This window comes from Pongo abelii, chromosome 10 (assembly GCF_028885655.2).
Source record: "Pongo abelii isolate AG06213 chromosome 10, NHGRI_mPonAbe1-v2.0_pri, whole genome shotgun sequence".
Classification (NCBI taxonomy): Eukaryota; Metazoa; Chordata; class Mammalia; order Primates; family Hominidae; genus Pongo; species Pongo abelii.
In genome coordinates, this window is record NC_071995.2 from 11,288,736 (window position 1) to 11,305,395 (window position 16,660).

Genomic DNA, 16,660 nt, shown 5'->3' on the forward strand with positions numbered 1-16,660 from the left:
GTATTAAAAAAAAAGTAAGCTTTAACCTATGCATCTAATTTTCATTTGTTTTTTTAAATTACAAGGCACCCAAAACATCTTTGTAAGTTTAGCAATTAAATCAATGTGTATCTGTTTCACTTTTAGAGGCAGACAGGAAAAATAAACATATAAAACTAGTGTAAAACTAATTTTGATTTTTACCAAATTTATTGATGAGAACATTTAGTATCTCTTTATTTACAAATATTTTCTTTTTTGTACACAAACTTCCTGGCTACTCAAGGCTGGTTGGTACAGGGTTGATCACCCTAAAATATCTTTGCCACAATACAAATGATGTGCTTTTGATGGTATGTCCCAAATACATATTTCCTTTTGTGGCCTGACATATGGTATTGTCTGGAGAATATTCAATATATGCTTGAAAAGAGAACGTGTTCTCTCTTCCTTTTATGGAGTCTTCCATAAATATCAGATCAGGTTGCTTGATAGTGTTTGTTAATGTATTCTATATTCTTACAGATGTTCTGTTGTTCAACAATTACTGAAATAGAATCATTGAACCCTTTAAAAAAAGATGTCTTATATACAATCCAAACAATATTTCTCTGGGATGTAGAGATGATCTACATTGAGGCAATATATCCTTTGAGAGTTTTGACATTTTAGCATAACCATATATTAGCTTTTGATTGAATGTCTTGTCACAACATCTTGACAATCATTGCCTGGTGCAGTCTGTCGACATGCGTCTTTTGTGGAGAAATTTTCTTTGATAAATAATTAATAGTTCAATTTAGGTTTCTTATTTTATAGACATTTTCTACATAATTTTTCCCACTTTTACTTATAGATTGTCCTTCATTCATTGATCTGCAATTCTCAAATAATCTTTGAACTTACTGTGACAATATATTTGGCCATAATATATACCTTTTCTGTGATTATAAGATTATTCATAGAATTCCACAGCATTTATTAAGAACTGTCACTTTATTGAGTCTGTGCCTAAAGTAGAGCTTTGTTGGATGATCCAAGAAGAACCATCTAGTGAGGACTATGAGAAGGAACTAGTTGCTTTTCATAAAGATGCAAATAACAGCAAGATGCTGTTACAGTTGTTTTGAATTAGTCACACAACTTTGCATCTGTAAACAGGGTTTGGAACTATGAAAATGCCCTGTACTCTTGATAGTTGATATTAGGATATTAATTTCTATTTGTTCTGAAACATGTTTTAAAAAACAGCAACTCTAAAGAAGGAAGAGTTAGAGAAGAGAGAAACAGGGAGACACAGACAGAGTCAGAAACAGAGACAGAGATAGAGAGATCCAGCCAGCTGTACATAAGATTCCCTTCCCTACATTACAATTACAGATACACTAATTAAGTTTTAGGAGTAATTAATCACATAAAACATTAATGCAAGAACTGAAGTTAATTTAGAAACATCTTGTCTTTGTTTGTCCTAGAAAAGCATAGTTCCTCTTCAGATCTGTTTATGTTGTTGGAATTTTCTTCCTTTTAGAATAGACATTACTTTCCAAATCACCTTTAGAGATGCATGTCTTAATTTATTGTTCCCCAGTATTAGGATAAATGAATGACTTGAGGGGTAGATTAGAGCTATGGACTCACCAAAAATCACAGCTAATTCCGTCTCTGGCATAAAGTAGCTGGAGGTGGCGATGAGAAAGGACAAATAGTAGGCAATAAAGAGGAGAAGGAAGGAAATGACAGCTTTCAGGGCTCTCACATGGGCTTCTGTGCTGGGGTCTCTGCACCCTGTGGCACTGAGCTGCATTCGCCTGATATGTCTCCGCAGGGAGAGGATCAAGAGGAAAAAGGACATTAGGCACACACAAAAGGGGAGCAGGGTTGCCAGGTTGAGCAATAACTTGATAGAAGCATGTTGAGTTTTATTTACTCTGCAACTCCAAGTTAAGTTTGTTTTCCTCTTTGCCTTCACACAAAACCTGAAATCAGCATTCAAATTCTCAGTGGCTGGAAGGCTAATAAACACAGAGAGAACCATGCACCCCAGTAGAATCCAGGAAATCACCCTGTCAATTCTCCACTTCATCCAGAGGAAAAGTGAGTGAAAGAAATTAGCTATCTTGAAGAAGTAGTAAATGCTGAGGCAGGTTGCAAACCAGATACTTAAATGATTGGTTAGTATCCAGAAGAAGTCAATGATTCTCATTTCTTTACCGGTGGCATAGACATCTGGATATAGCACCAATATAAAACAATCTAATAGTATTACACACAATAGACAAATTCTGGATATGGCCAGACTTGTGAGGATTAAATCAATGGAGGCAATTTTCCTCTTCTTGATCCAGTCCATGCAGTTTACCAATCCGATGAATGCATTCCCTAAGATCCCCACTGAAAACTCTCCAACTGCTAAGAACAGTAAAGTAGTCTGCACTTTATCTGTCATGTTTAAATAGAGAAATATGCAATTAGTTTCTAGTTGACCTGATGGAGTTTGACATCCACACCTGCTTCTTAGATTTTGATGTAGTTTTCTTTACCTCTTTGTTGTGGTCTGTTTTGTGATGGAGACTGGAATGATAAATGAAGACTGAAGCTATCTTCATTAAATCCTAATTAGTCTTGACAAACAATGTGGTTGGCGATCCTTGGCCTGGCCACTGGATGCCCATTTACCTACTCAGCAGGTTGTAATTTTCCACATATGGTTAATTTAGGTTGAGCTACTGTTTACTAAGATGCAAATTAGGCCAATTCCCTTTCATGGTCCTGCATTGTCTTTCTGAGGCTAAGGTGTACGCATTTTGGATTCATTAATTTGTGATATATACTAGTAACCTCAGTAGGGTTGCTAGATTTAGCAACTAAAAATTCAGGACACCGAGTTAAACTTGAATTACAGGTAAAAAAATGAATAATTTTTTAGTGTATGTCCCTAATTACTTAAGATCAGTGCTTTCAGGAAGCACTGAAATTAGATTGAGTGTTCCATTCTGGCAACCTAAACATCAAGAATTTGGTAGCAAGTATAAAACTGGCAAAAATTGAAATTTCTTGAAGAATCTTTATTTTGCTGAATGTTAATATTGATAACTAGTAAAGAATCCGAAGTTTGGTTCCATAGTGAGAGTTATATGTTTTCAGGAAACTTAAAAAGTTAACACTAAATGTAGATTATTTGATTCCAAAGAAACTTTCGGTCTTTATTTTGGCTGTTCAGATGAACAATTATATGGCATAGTGTCTCTTAATACAATGCATTGTCTTATTGACCAAATGACATTTAATGGTTACTTAGCAATATTATATATAATAAGGTAAAGGATCTATAATAAAAAAGAGACTATTGATTATCTTTAAATTTTTCATTTTCACTTAAAATGTTCTCAAGGAAACTTTGAGAGGTATTAGATATGTCTGTTACCTTGTTTGTGGTGAAGATATCATGGGTGTTTGAAATTGTATACATTAAATATATGCAGTTCTTTTCATACCAATTATACTTTCATAAAGATTTCAAAAAATTTAAAAAATGTTCTCGAGGGTAGTTGTATGCATGAGAGAGAAGATAGTAAAATTCTGTATTTCATTCTCTCCACTGTCCCCCATACAAACTGCATGAGTATCTAGATCCTCAACTCTTCTAGCAGGAGACTGAAGATTAAACTTTCCACATCTCTAGAGATGAATTCTTAGTTTGAAATAGCTTCTCTAATTTAGAGTTACTGAGAAGCGCTTTACTACATGGGATTCCATAGAGTAGTTCTTGGGTACTCACACTTTCCTGGGAATGCATGTATTCTCTTATCTTTCCTTAAAGGACACACCGTCATTCTGGAGATGTAGCCTTAATTTTTGGGCAATCTGCATGATTATGTAGCCATGTTCACAGGCAACTGGAACATCATCTATGATGGGACGAGCTTGGAAATGATCCCTGACCTAGACTCATCATTTCTTTTTGTTTTTTTTTGTTGAGATGGAGTTTCTCTCTTATTGCTCAGGCTGGAGTGCAATTTTGGCTCACTGCAACCTCCACCTCCCAGGTCCAGGTGATTCTCCTGCCTTAGCCTGCCAAGTAGCTGGGATTACAGGCATGTGCCACCATGCCTGGCTAATTTTGTATTTTTAGTAGATTCGGGGTTTCTCCATGTTGATCAGGCTGGTCTTGAACTTCTGACCTCAGGTGATCTGCCCGCCTTTGCCTCCCAAAGTTCTGGGATTACAGGTGTGAGCCACTGTGCTCGGCCTAGACTCATCATTTCTACCCCACAGTTTATCCTGGTAAATGAAGTGCTCACAGGAACTATGATGATATATTTGCTCAAATAATTTTTAGACTTTTTTTTGTTTAGTTTTGGAAATAAATGTAGATTTTATGCATACCAATGTTGCATAGCATGAAGTTATGTGAATACATAGTTAAGAAAAAAAGTTCTACAAGAGAGCATTTTGTCCTTGCGATAGTTTGCTGAGAATGATGGTTTCCAGCTTCGTGCATGTCCCTACAAAGGACATGAACTCTTCATTTTTTATGGCTGCATAGTATTCCATGGTGTATATGTGCCACATTTTCTTAATCCAGTCTATCATTGTTGGACATTTGGGTTGGTTCCAAGTCTTTGCTATTATGAATAGTGCAGCAAAAACCAAACACCGCATGTTCTCACTCATAGGTCGGAATTGAACGATGAGAACACATGGACACAGGAGGGGGAACATCACACACTGGAGACTGTTGTGGGGTGTGGAGAGGGGGGAGGGATAGCATTAGGAGATATACCTAATGCTAAATGATGAGTTAATGGGTGCAGCACACCAGCATGGCACATGAATACATATGTAAGAAACCTGCACGTTGGGCACATGTACCCTAAAACTTAAAGTATAATAATAATAATAAAAAAAGAGAGCATTTTGTAAAAAGCTTACTACTTTGAACCCCTGTCACTGTGGTCACTGGAGATGCCTGAAACATTGCAGAGGCAGGAAACAAAATATGGAAGAAAAAACCTTAACCCTAACGGGGTAAAACTTTCCCAAAAGTACTAATTCAATAAAACATTTATTTCATCTAAATCTTTGGAAAAATATAAAGTTCATCCTAGTATAAAATCTACAGGTATTTTGTAGAATACATTAATATATTTCATCAAGAGAACATGAATTCTTGTGTCTTGTAAAACAAAGAGTAACACACACAGCTAGCATATTAGAAATATAGTTCATAAAATTTATATACTTAGGGCTATAAATATTAGTACTTTACAGAGTGAGTTTTACATAATAAGACAAACAATTGCTAATTTTCTGGTAATTATATTTTAGTTATAATAAAAGGAAATTAGTAGATTGAAATACATCAGAATTAAACATAGAAAGTAATGGGAGTAAAAGCAATAATGTACAGCCATATTAGAACATATACAACCTGAGACATGCCAGACCAAACGTTTCAATAATATTATAGTGAGGATGGATTTCATGTTCACAGCAAAATTAAAAATTTTAGTGACTTATTTTCCTTCTTTTTTTAAAATAAAAATTACTCTGTATTTTTTGTAAGCATTCGTTGCTTCTTCCAGTGACAGTATGTGCTTATTCCATGGTATACGCTATTTTCTTCCCAATTTCTTTCTTTTGTTAAGTCCTGAGTGAAAACGTTTGCAGGGTCTGGTTAGAGAAAAGAACCTGAGTGAGCAGTCTGATTGATATTTGTTATCCTCATTCTTTTATCCAGATTGTGAAGAGGGCTTAGGAACACCCCTTGGTGGGTGGCACTTGAATGGGTTTGATTCCCACGCAGGTGCTGCATGAAAAGCAAGTTGTTTGAGAGGAAATTTAATTTCAAGGAAAATAAATAGAAATCATCAGAATAAGATCAACCAGAAAATATTACCTAGGAGACCATGGAAATCATCATTCGGGAAAACCAAAGACAGACCAGAGAACATCTGAGTTCCTAGTCAATAAGCCAAATGGGAGTGACTCAGCAGAGCCACGAAAGGAGCACAGTTAAGGAGCGGCAATAAAAATGTATGACAGAGAAAAATGAAAAACCAGTTACTGTAGCTCAGGTTCACTTTACCATGAGCCAAAGTAAAATCTAAAAAGACTTCAACTAGGCAATACATGCCTAACACTTGCGTTGAGGAGACAAGAAGAGAAGCATGAGCTCTGAAATTCTTTGAGGAAAAGGAGTGTAAAGATGAGCATTTCTGGGTTGTAAAGAGACATAAAATATGTATTCATTAGTTTGCTACTAGGTCCTGATAATACTTAAAGGTATGCATCCAAAATAAATGAGATAACTGCAGAAAAATGAGAATAGACTTATAAGAAAATTATATTTTTTATTAGAGAAGAAGATTTGATTTTAAATTCCATTTATGAAACTAAGATTTCATATCACGCAGGTGATTTTTATACATGTCAGCATTCTGACAGATGCCTGCCTCAGTTTGTTATTTAAAATAATTAAAATAAATGAGTGACCTGAAGGATAGAGAATTGCTACAATCTCTCCAAACGCCATAGCTAACTTGTATTTTGTCATAAGATAGCTAAAGGTCACCAAAAGAGAAGTAATATAGTATAGGAAAAAAAAGAAGATAAATGAAGTCATAGTTTTAATGGCTCTCACATGAGCTTCTGTGCTGGGGTCTCTACCGCCGGTAGCATAGAGTTTTATTTGCTTGGTATGTCTCTGTAAAGATCTTACTAAAAGGAAAAATGACATCAGTGACACAATAAATGGGACAATTGCAAGCAGGTTAAAGAGAGTCAAGGGTTCAAAATACAGCATTTTACTCACATGGAACATTTCAGTAATATTTCTTTTGTGTTTGGCAATTGCATGAAACCTATAATCACGACTCAGTACTATTGCTATTATAAGGCTGACCAACAAGGAAATGGCAAAACATCCCAGCAGGATCCAGCGAACCACCATATCAATTTTCTGCTTCAGCCAGAGAAAAAGTGGGTGAGAGGAATTTGCTATCTTGAGAAAATAGAAGACATTAAGGCAGGTGGTAAACCACATATTTAAGTAGTTGGCAAATGTCCAGAAGGTAGAAATGGCTATCTGTAGTTTACTTTTTGTATAAACATCTGGGTAAAGTACTGTTACAATGCCATTTACAACAATTACACTGATCAAACAAATTCTGGAGATAACTAAATTGGTGAGGATGTAGTCAGTTGTGGAGATCTTTTTCTTCTTAATCCAGTCAATCCAGTTGACTAGTGCAATGTATCCATTCCCCAATATTCCTAGTATGAATTCTCCAGTTATTAGGATTATAAAGATGTTATCTGCAGGACTGAACATATTTGCAGAGAGAACAATCTGATTTCAAATATCACTGTAGATGAGCTAATTTACAGGTGACCTGTTGAAGCGTGATAAATCAATTCTTTGAATCATGCAATAATGTTTTCATCTGCTGTTACTTTGACTTTGTTATCATTCCAGAAGTGTTCAGCTCTCCTCTGAAATAGGATTGTCTCTACATTCCTGAAGATGAAACCAACTAATGAGCAGCTTGACTACTTATTTATAGCCTGGAAAAATTATAATTATTACCCTTTAGTGAGTGATAACTGAAATGTTTGGCTGAAATTGCTCTCATGCAAATTCAAAGAGATTTTATATCATGAATTTGCAACAGGCTTCTTGCTGCAGCTCTATATTTGGACCTTCAAGTTGAGTTTTGAATAGGGAGTTGCAAAAAAAGGATAAATGTTTAATAAAAATACAACTGCATAAATAAAACTTCATTTTCATCATATAAGTTATAAATAAGCCACAAATCAGTTCTCCCAGATGCAAACAAATTTTCACTTTGGAAGTAATTAGTACAATTAGATTGTAGATAGTTAACATTTAGTCAGAGGATAATAATTCTTGTCTTCATTTAAATGGCTAATTAGGGAATGATATGATACAAATCTAATTAGAAATGACTTTTTTTTAGGCAGGCACATAGCAATATTTACTAAGAATTTGCTTTCTTTTCAATTGTTCCTTAGAAGTGAAATATGCCAGGTAAAGATTTGTTATCTTTAGTTTTTTTTAATGTGAGAAATACCCTTGAAGACAATTCACTTCCTGAAACATTGTCTCTTGTATAATAAGCATTGTAATCTAAAATTAAGGAAGTTTAAATTTTACATTATTCTAGTTCCAATCAACTCCTTTTATAAGATTTGTAATATCACAATGCATATTATAGTCATATTTCCAGATAGGGCAAACACATAAAAAAGTAACTACTCGGGAGACTGAGGCAGGGGGTCACTTGAACCAGGAGGCGGAGGTTGCAGTGAGCTGAGATCGCACCACTGCACTCCAGCCTGGGCGATACAGTGAGACTCCATCTCAAAATAATAATAATAATAGTAATAATAATTTTTTTACCTACCAGTATTTCCAAGGAATAGTATGAATTCTACTATTAAATTAGATTTATTTGTTTTGGGGTGAGGGAAAGTACAACTTAGTCCAAAATACATTTGAATGTAGGTAATACAAATCACAATACCGTAGGGCTTCTTGTATTTAAATAGTTCTACAATGTATACAACACATGCAGGATTTTTTCTATTTCTTACCTGTGTAATGTGTAACAGGAAAGCATAAACTTAGTAACTTAAAGAAAACTAGTTACCTATAAACTACTGCTGGAAACAAAATAGAAAAGAAAATGATGCAGAGGGAAAAAAACACGTCAGAGATTTCTGAGTTAGAAGGCTAGAGAGAACATTCCAAAGCATCTTTGGGAACTGACTTCTAAAATTGCCATCACCAGCTAGAGTACTTATGAACAAGCTGACTACTGGGACCCTCAACCTTCTTTCTCAAGGTGGTTCTGCTATACATAACTGTGCCTCCTCTCCTGGTCAAACTTTCATTCTTGAGATTATACTCCTTTTCCCACATCATATCTCATCTTAGATAGAATCTCATTAAATACTGTTTTTCTCCTTTCTTAATCAAGACAAACCCTTCCAGAAATGGAGGGGAAAGGGCAGTGAAGGTAAGGACCAGCCTTCATTTCAAAGTAGAGAGTTGTTTTGCATGATTGATTTTATAGCAAGGGTTGATGAGTTCTAAAATCTTTTCCCCAAAGCTGGTTGCCTGACATTCTTCCACTCATTGAGTTCAAGGCCTTTGCCAGTTATTTGTCAGAAAATAAGTAGAACCTCTTTGTATTTAGTCAATGACATAAAATGATGCAATGTTAGTGTGGGATTTAGATGCATTTTTTTTCTGCAATGACAAAGAATATATGGTGCAATGATAACATTAGATTACCAATTAAACAAGACAAAAATGTGAAGGAACACAAAACAAATCTTCAGAATCATGATAGATATTAATGACTTCCAATAGCATATAAGAGAAAATGAATGCAAACAGGAGAAGGGAGAGTGGCTTTTGTTGATTTCTTTCTCCTTGTAGTCAGGATACTCTTTAGGGGTCTCTATGGAACAAAAGGCTTTCTTCTTCTAAGGAAACGCTTCACAAATCTTAACATCTTCAGAAAAGCTTCCCTCAACTTGCTGTTTCCCATGATTAGAATGAATGAATGGCTTGATGGGAAAGTGATAGTTACTATGTCACCAATCATCAACACTAATTTTCCCTGAGGAATGAGAGCACTAGATGTCATAACAAGAAAGACTGGGTAGTACACAATGAGGAGGAGCAGAAAGATGATCACTGCCTTTATGGCCCTCATGTGGGCCTCTGTACTGGGGTCTCTGAACCCTGTAGCAAGCAGTTGAATCTGCTTGGTGTGTCTAACTAGGGAGAAAAGTAACAAGGAAAATGAGATCAGGCAAAGGATAAAGGGAACCATCGCCCCCAGGTTCAGGGTTAACTGTTTGAAAGTACCTGGAATTTTACTCACTTTGAATTCCCAAGTAATGTTTTCTTCATGACTGACCTTGAAAAGGTGATACCACATATCATCATTCATTGGAACACTAATAACTAAGGAGATAAGAAAGGACCCCAGAAGAATCGCAAGGATGACCTTGTTGATCTTTAGCTTCAGCCAGAAGAAAAATGGGTGCGATATATTGGCTATCTTGAGTAAATAGAAGATACTGAGGCAAGAAGTAAACCAGAGACTTGAATTATTGGCAAATGTCCAGACAATATCCACAATGCTTACTAGCACGCTATTGCCATATGTAGTTGGAAAGAGCAGCATAAAGAAGCCATCTAATGATATTACACACAGCAAACAGATTCTGGAGATGGCCAAGCTGATCAGGATAATGTCAATCAAGGAAACATCTCTTCTTTTGAGCCAGTCAATGCAGTTAACTAGTACAATGAATCCATTTCCCCAAATCCCTATGGTCAATTCACCAGCAATTAAAATAATATATATTGCCTCTATTGCACTTGGCATGCCAGCAGATACTTGTGATTTTTGAATATCACTGATGATGAATTGACTTTCAGCTGACCAGTGAAGAACAATGTCTCTGTCTGCCACTTAGACCATGGTATAGTTGTCTTTATCTCTCCTTTTTGTTAGCTGTGATGCAGACGAAGAAGATAGCCAGTCCTGCTCTGGGCTAGAGCTGCCTAAAGACTTCAATGACTGGGGCCAGTAATTTCCTTTGGTGCAGTGATGACTGAAAGCCTCTAGGATGCAAATGGGAATGGATCTGATTTCTTAAATTTGCACAATCTTTCTCATTCTAAGCTCTGTATATTTTAGATTTACCAATCTGAGCTGTTGACCAGGAACTTCAAGAAGGTATCGATTGCTTGGAAAATATGGCTAGAATTTAATTTGCTGGACGACTATCCATCCTTGTTAGTATATTGACATAGCTATCGCTATTACAGATTTTAGGTTTAATGTGTTAGCTTGTGTAGCCAGTTTACTTGCTTGGTTGACTAAAACTTTAAACAAATTATTATTAACATTAAATGAGGCTTAAATGGCATAACTGGTGGAATGTAGAGGAAAGAATCTAAAGGTGTAGGAAGATAGGAGTATTAAGGTGAATTTATCGTATGGGAACTTCACCTTCTCCCCATTGTATGACTTAAGAGGGCCAAAAGAACACTCCATTCACTAGGGCATTGAGAAATACATTACTGAGGTAATTCCCTGTATCCTCAAAAAGCTCTGCAGTGTTTGTCTTCTCAACAGAAGGTACAATGAGGGAAATAAACATGACATTGTAGTGTTGTCAGTAAATGGGACACAGAAAATTCTGGTTTAGATGTTAGGGTTTCTTAGAGTGTTCTTGCTTTGTACCTGAATGTAGTTTCCGTACATAGAAAAAATAGTCAAAATACTGGTCACTTATCTTTAGAATGGAAACAGATCAGTCTGAACTGTGAGGAAGACAAAAAGCAAGAAAGTGATATTTTGGAACTAAAAAGCCTGATAGATATACAAGACTCTTCAATCTGTACTGAGTAATAAGAATACATGCTCTGAATTTTCTTAGCTCTATTTTTTGGCAGCAGGCGTCTTATAAATTAGTATGTTATTTATACACACACTGGAAACATACTGTTTTATTGGGACATATTGAAACATGTCATTGGGCATAGTAGAACATATCTGAAATAATAGAAAAAGGCACACAGCAATACACGGTTTCCAGAAATTTTATTTTGAAACTAATATTAAATTTTAAGGCAATGTTAAATGTTACTTATCAAACACAACAATACAAAGTATTTAATGAGATAATGTATCATATGTTCAGGGTTTTAGACAAAATAAAGAGATAAAAATTAATCTTGCAGATTTTTATGAGGAAGTAAATGGCTGTTGTTATTCTGTTAAGTAAAATTTGGGGTTTCTTTCATGCTTCTCTGTGAATTTTGTTTCTGAAGAAATATCAGATTATACAACTCAAAAATACGCATTGTGCTTGTCATGACCAAAGCCATAAAAGAGGTAATATTCTGAGAAGGACTTCACTAGAGTAAAGAAATTGATTTGCATCCAAATGACAGACAAGGTAGCACCATGTTTACATCTCAGGGAATGCAACATTTCATTATTTTAATTAAACTTTTTGAATGATAAAATTTTGTGGAGGGGAATAAAGTCGGTTCAACGTTATTATTTGGAAATGGAACTACTCTGGGATCAATTTGTAATGTTCAGAAAAGATGAAGATGAAAATATATCATGTAGTTGGGTGATTAATAACTGACATATTAAAATTTCTTGGTAAATTCAGATATAGAATCCAAGCTTGCCTTCTGAATCACAGTCTTTTCCCCTACATCAGTTCTTTTCTTTAGCCATGTGGAATACTGATCAATTTAAGAAAGTTATTATGCCCATATTCAAATGTAAATGAAAATATGCTATAGGATATGACCAGAGTTACCTAAGGGCCTATACTTACTAAAATGCCACCTTCTTTTATCTTTTCTTGCTATAAACAAAGCCCAAATGATCTCAATTTATTTGACACCATTGAATATTTTTTTGTGTGTGTATGTGTGTGTGTGTGTATGTGTTTATGTGTTATTTGCCCTTTGGATTTTATCTTAGCATTGAGAAGTTAAAGAGGGATCCTAGCTGACAGACTTTAACATGTATTTCCATTGCAGAAACACTTTAATCTAGAATGTTAGTTTATTGATTATTTCTGTCTCTACTAGAAAACAGATGAAATACTGGGAAACTTATGACATCATTTCCTGTATGTCTTTCTATGAGAAGTGAACAAACACAAACCTACTTAGGCAGATGTTTCTTAAATTTCATTTTCTTTCTTTGTTGAAATACTGTTTACCATTCTTTAGAACCTTACATCTTTTATAGGCATTTATCCTTGAATTATGCCACTGATTATTACTGATCAAGAGAAATGACTATACTGTTCATATTTATAAATCAAGAACAGAATACTGCCACATTGTCCTATTTTCTGACAACTTATATTTTGAATAGTTGCTGACTTTATCTCCCACCCCATTCTAAACTCTTCACTATATCCATTGGGATCCCTAGTAAACCATTAGCAGAAGCTTTATATTCTCATTCATTTCTTTAACAGTTTACTTTATCTTCCTCATTCGAACTCTAGGTTCTGGAACTTTTTTGTTCAATGGGCTACTTTGCCAGTCTGTTGCATGCTATAATTTCAGAATAATGTTTTTAAGTGCATGAAATAAAAATATTTGAAATTTATAAGGAATCCATATATAATGCCTTTTTCCTGCAGTATGAAATATATTTTTAATATAATATAGGAATTTATGTGCTTTTTAATTGACATAACAAAAATATCTGGCAGATAAAGACCAGTGGTGAAAGTAAATGATAATAGGAGGTACCTGTAACAATAAAGATTTTTGACTTCCCGAAGTGAAAAAATTACAGATACTGCTGGTATGGTATGTGCTTGTTACTTACATTCAAGACAGAAGAAATACTAGATTTAAGCTAAGGATTAATAAAAATGAGTATATAATTTGGTGCCCCTCCCAGTTCATTCATCACTCATGTCCATGGATCTTTTCATTTTACTACTCTACAATTAAATCCTGTGGCAGCTGTTCACACCCTCATAGAAGTGGGTCTAAAGCTGGGGTGGGTATTCTTCTTTCCCTCTCTTGTAACTTTCAGATTATTCTCTTTCCTTTTTTTTTTTGAGACAAAGTTTCACTTTGTTGCTTAGGCTGGTCTTGAACTCCTGGCCTCTAGCGATCCTCCAGCCTTGGCCTCCCAAAGTGTTGAGATTACAAGTGTGAGCCACCATGCCTGGCCAGTTTATTCTTCCTCTAATTCCTCACAAGACATACAGCAGTTTGTTATCTCCTGTCATCACTCTGTACAAAATATTACCTTTCCTTGTCACAATCATAAGCCAGTCTTCCTTCCTTGATTTTTGCTTTCTACCTGAAATTAAGTAGTTAAATATACTAAATTTCACCACCATTCCTTTTGCTAAAGTTCCCCTATCTTTTTGTTGGATGAAATAATCTTCTATTTTTTAAAAATTCATTCAGTAATTTTGTTTGTTGTATTTTTAATTTTTTAAAATTTAATTATGGACATATAATAGTTGTACAGATGTATGGGGGTACATGTAAAACTCATGAAAACAGAGCAACATAAAGACCCCTGTTGAGAAGGGATACTATGAGTGAGAAATATGCATGTCTCTTTAAGAAGAGGAACAGTCTTAATTAATGGAGAACTATATAGAGGCAATAATTCAAGCATAAAACACTTTATTATAATAGTATATTGGGAATAGTCTTGTCTGTTTGTATAAAAATGGTGAAGAAATAGAATATTTGGGATCCATGGAGACAAATAATTTGTTTGCTAAATAACAAAGTTTGGACATGGCTTGAAATATATATAACAGTTAAGAGCTTCAGCTCTGGTGCCAGATAGCTGGAGTTGAAGCTCATTCTCAGTTTTAATGATTGTGTGATTTAGACTGTGCCGAATCTTTTCTTTCTCCAATGTGTAAAACATTGATCATAGTGCTATCTATCTCATAGAAATATTATACTTAAATAAAGTCTTGCATTTAAATACTTAGAATAGTTCTTACCATATATACTCAAAAAATTTTAGGTACTATTATTATTGAATTTTTTGGCATTCCATTCAATAAATCATGATTCTCTTAACTAGTTGTTTTGCTATAGAGCCTTTATTAATGTGTCTTAATTACAATTTCCTATCCATAATATTTGGCCAAATTTTATATTTTTTGATTGCCATAGTTTGAATGTTTGTATGCTCTTCAAAATTCATGTGGAAATGTAATCCCTAATGCAACAATATTAAGAGGTGGGACCTTTTAGGAGATGATTATGATGGGTTTGCCATTATGATGGGATTAAAAGGCCTGAAGGGAACTAAATAGGTCTTTTAGCCTTTCCCCTCTTCTGCTGTGAAAAGATACAGCATTCAAGGTTCCATGTTGGAAGCAGTGACGAGGCCCTCACTAGACACCAAACCTGCCACTGCCTTCGTCTGGGACTTTCTAGCCTTCAGCACTATGAAAAAATAAATTTCTGTTATTTATAAATTACCTCATCTCAGACATTTTTTATAGCAGCAAAATGTACTAAGACAATGCCAGTCACATGAAATCATAAAATATGGCAACATAATAATCATGGTTTAACAATTTGTTTTCCATTACTCACTGAAAATGTAAACAAACTTAAATGGACTTAGTTGTTTTTTTCCTTCATATGTAGTTCTTTTCTTTATTCAGTATTAATGCCCAGTGCATCTCATAATATTAATGGACAGGTGATTATTTTGTTTCTCTCTGCAATGGCATAAATCAAATGATTTTAATAGCATTTCAACTTAAACACAATAAGATATTTATTTATATTTGACAACACATCTAAATGTTCAGGTTAAGTAAAAATATTCTCAGATATATAGGTTTCAGCCATTTACTAAACATAGACTTTTTTTCAACATTTTGGAGGATGCACTAACAAAAACTATAATGGGGTGAGGAGATACCTATATGACATATGTAGAGTAAAGTTTATAAGAAATTTTGTAAGGCTTAGGATGTCAAAAAGTTTTAAAAAAATTAAGAAAAGAACACCTGTATACTATAAAAATCTTAAAACTCCAGTTGTAGGTACAAGATCAACACATAAAACTCTGTTGTGTTTCTACACACCAGCAATCTGAACAGTGAATATAAAAGGTAAATTAAGAAAACAATTCCAAAATAACGAAATAATTAGGAATAAATTTCACTAAAGAAGCAAAATACTTATATACAAAAAATGATGAAACATTGCTGAAAGACATTAAGGAAGACACAAGTAAGTAGAAAGACATCCCATGTTCATGGATAAGATGACTTGATATGGTTAAGATATCAATACTACCCAAAGAAATCTAAAGGTTCATTAAAATTCCTATCAAAAATTTCTACAGGTTTCTTTTCAGAAAGAGGAAAACTAATCCTCAAATTCGGGTGAAATTACAAGGGAATCCAAATACCCAAAACAATCTTTAAAAAGGAGAACAAAGTTGGAAAACTCACACTTAATATTTTTATTGTATATATATATGTATATATACATATACATATATATATGTATATGTATATATATATATTTTTTTTCCCTGCAGGCCTCATTAAGTCTTCCCTGAGCCCTGGGCTGGTTTCTGCCGTGGCAGATACCAGAAGATGCAAGCCTTGTCCCTGTTCACAGAAGATTCTAGCCAGATCAGGAGCTGAAGATAGCAAAAGAGGGAGAAGTCCAACCCACAGTCCCAGGCCCTGGTGAGTAAGGTCTGGTGTGAGGAGAAAGCTGATGATATGGAAGAGCATTCCAGTTCTGCTCCTTCTGCTTGGAAGTGGAGAATCCGGAGAACCTGGGGGATGCAAGATGGACGGGCTGCTCCTTGAGAACATCCAGTCTCCTAGAAAGAATGGTTGCTGTCAAGGTGACTGAATGAACTCAGCTATGCCTTGTTATTTTAAAGCCCACTGTCTGCTTTCTGAATTGACAATCAAGAATCCATGTGTGTCTTAAAGAATGATTATTCATTGTAGTAGAACCCATTGGGAGAAGCCTCTTGGCTCAGGAACTCCATCTGGCCACAGCTGATTGAATTAGGGATGGATACCTAACCCAAGTGGAGCCAATCTCATTCTGTGCCCACTG

The 16,660-nt window shown here is 34.9% G+C and overlaps 3 protein-coding genes across 3 annotated transcripts; all 3 read right to left on the reverse strand.

The window, feature by feature from the left end:
• Positions 1-1,389: 1,389 nt before the first annotated feature.
• TAS2R7 (taste 2 receptor member 7) lies at positions 1,390-2,493 on the reverse strand. Its single transcript, XM_002822922.5, has one exon. It carries the CDS (start codon positions 2,426-2,428, stop codon positions 1,472-1,474), a length of 957 nt encoding a protein of 318 aa, XP_002822968.2. The 5' UTR covers positions 2,429-2,493; the 3' UTR covers positions 1,390-1,471.
• A 3,892-nt stretch (positions 2,494-6,385) lies between these two features.
• TAS2R8 (taste 2 receptor member 8) lies at positions 6,386-7,621 on the reverse strand. The gene has a single exon (XM_002822921.3). It carries the CDS (start codon positions 7,313-7,315, stop codon positions 6,386-6,388), a length of 930 nt encoding a protein of 309 aa, XP_002822967.1. The 5' UTR covers positions 7,316-7,621.
• A 1,807-nt stretch (positions 7,622-9,428) lies between these two features.
• Positions 9,429-10,502, reverse strand: TAS2R9 (taste 2 receptor member 9). The gene has a single exon (XM_002822920.4). It carries the CDS (start codon positions 10,407-10,409, stop codon positions 9,471-9,473), a length of 939 nt encoding a protein of 312 aa, XP_002822966.3. The 5' UTR covers positions 10,410-10,502; the 3' UTR covers positions 9,429-9,470.
• Between the last annotated feature and the right edge of the window lie 6,158 nt (positions 10,503-16,660).

Excerpts from the sequence above, each read along its gene's own strand:
- TAS2R8 (XM_002822921.3), bottom strand. The coding sequence starts at position 7,315 with ATGTTCAGTCCTGCAGATAACATCTTTATAATCCTAATAACTGGAGAA.
- TAS2R9 (XM_002822920.4), bottom strand. The coding sequence starts at position 10,409 with ATGCCAAGTGCAATAGAGGCAATATATATTATTTTAATTGCTGGTGAA.
- TAS2R7 (XM_002822922.5), bottom strand. The coding sequence starts at position 2,428 with ATGACAGATAAAGTGCAGACTACTTTACTGTTCTTAGCAGTTGGAGAG.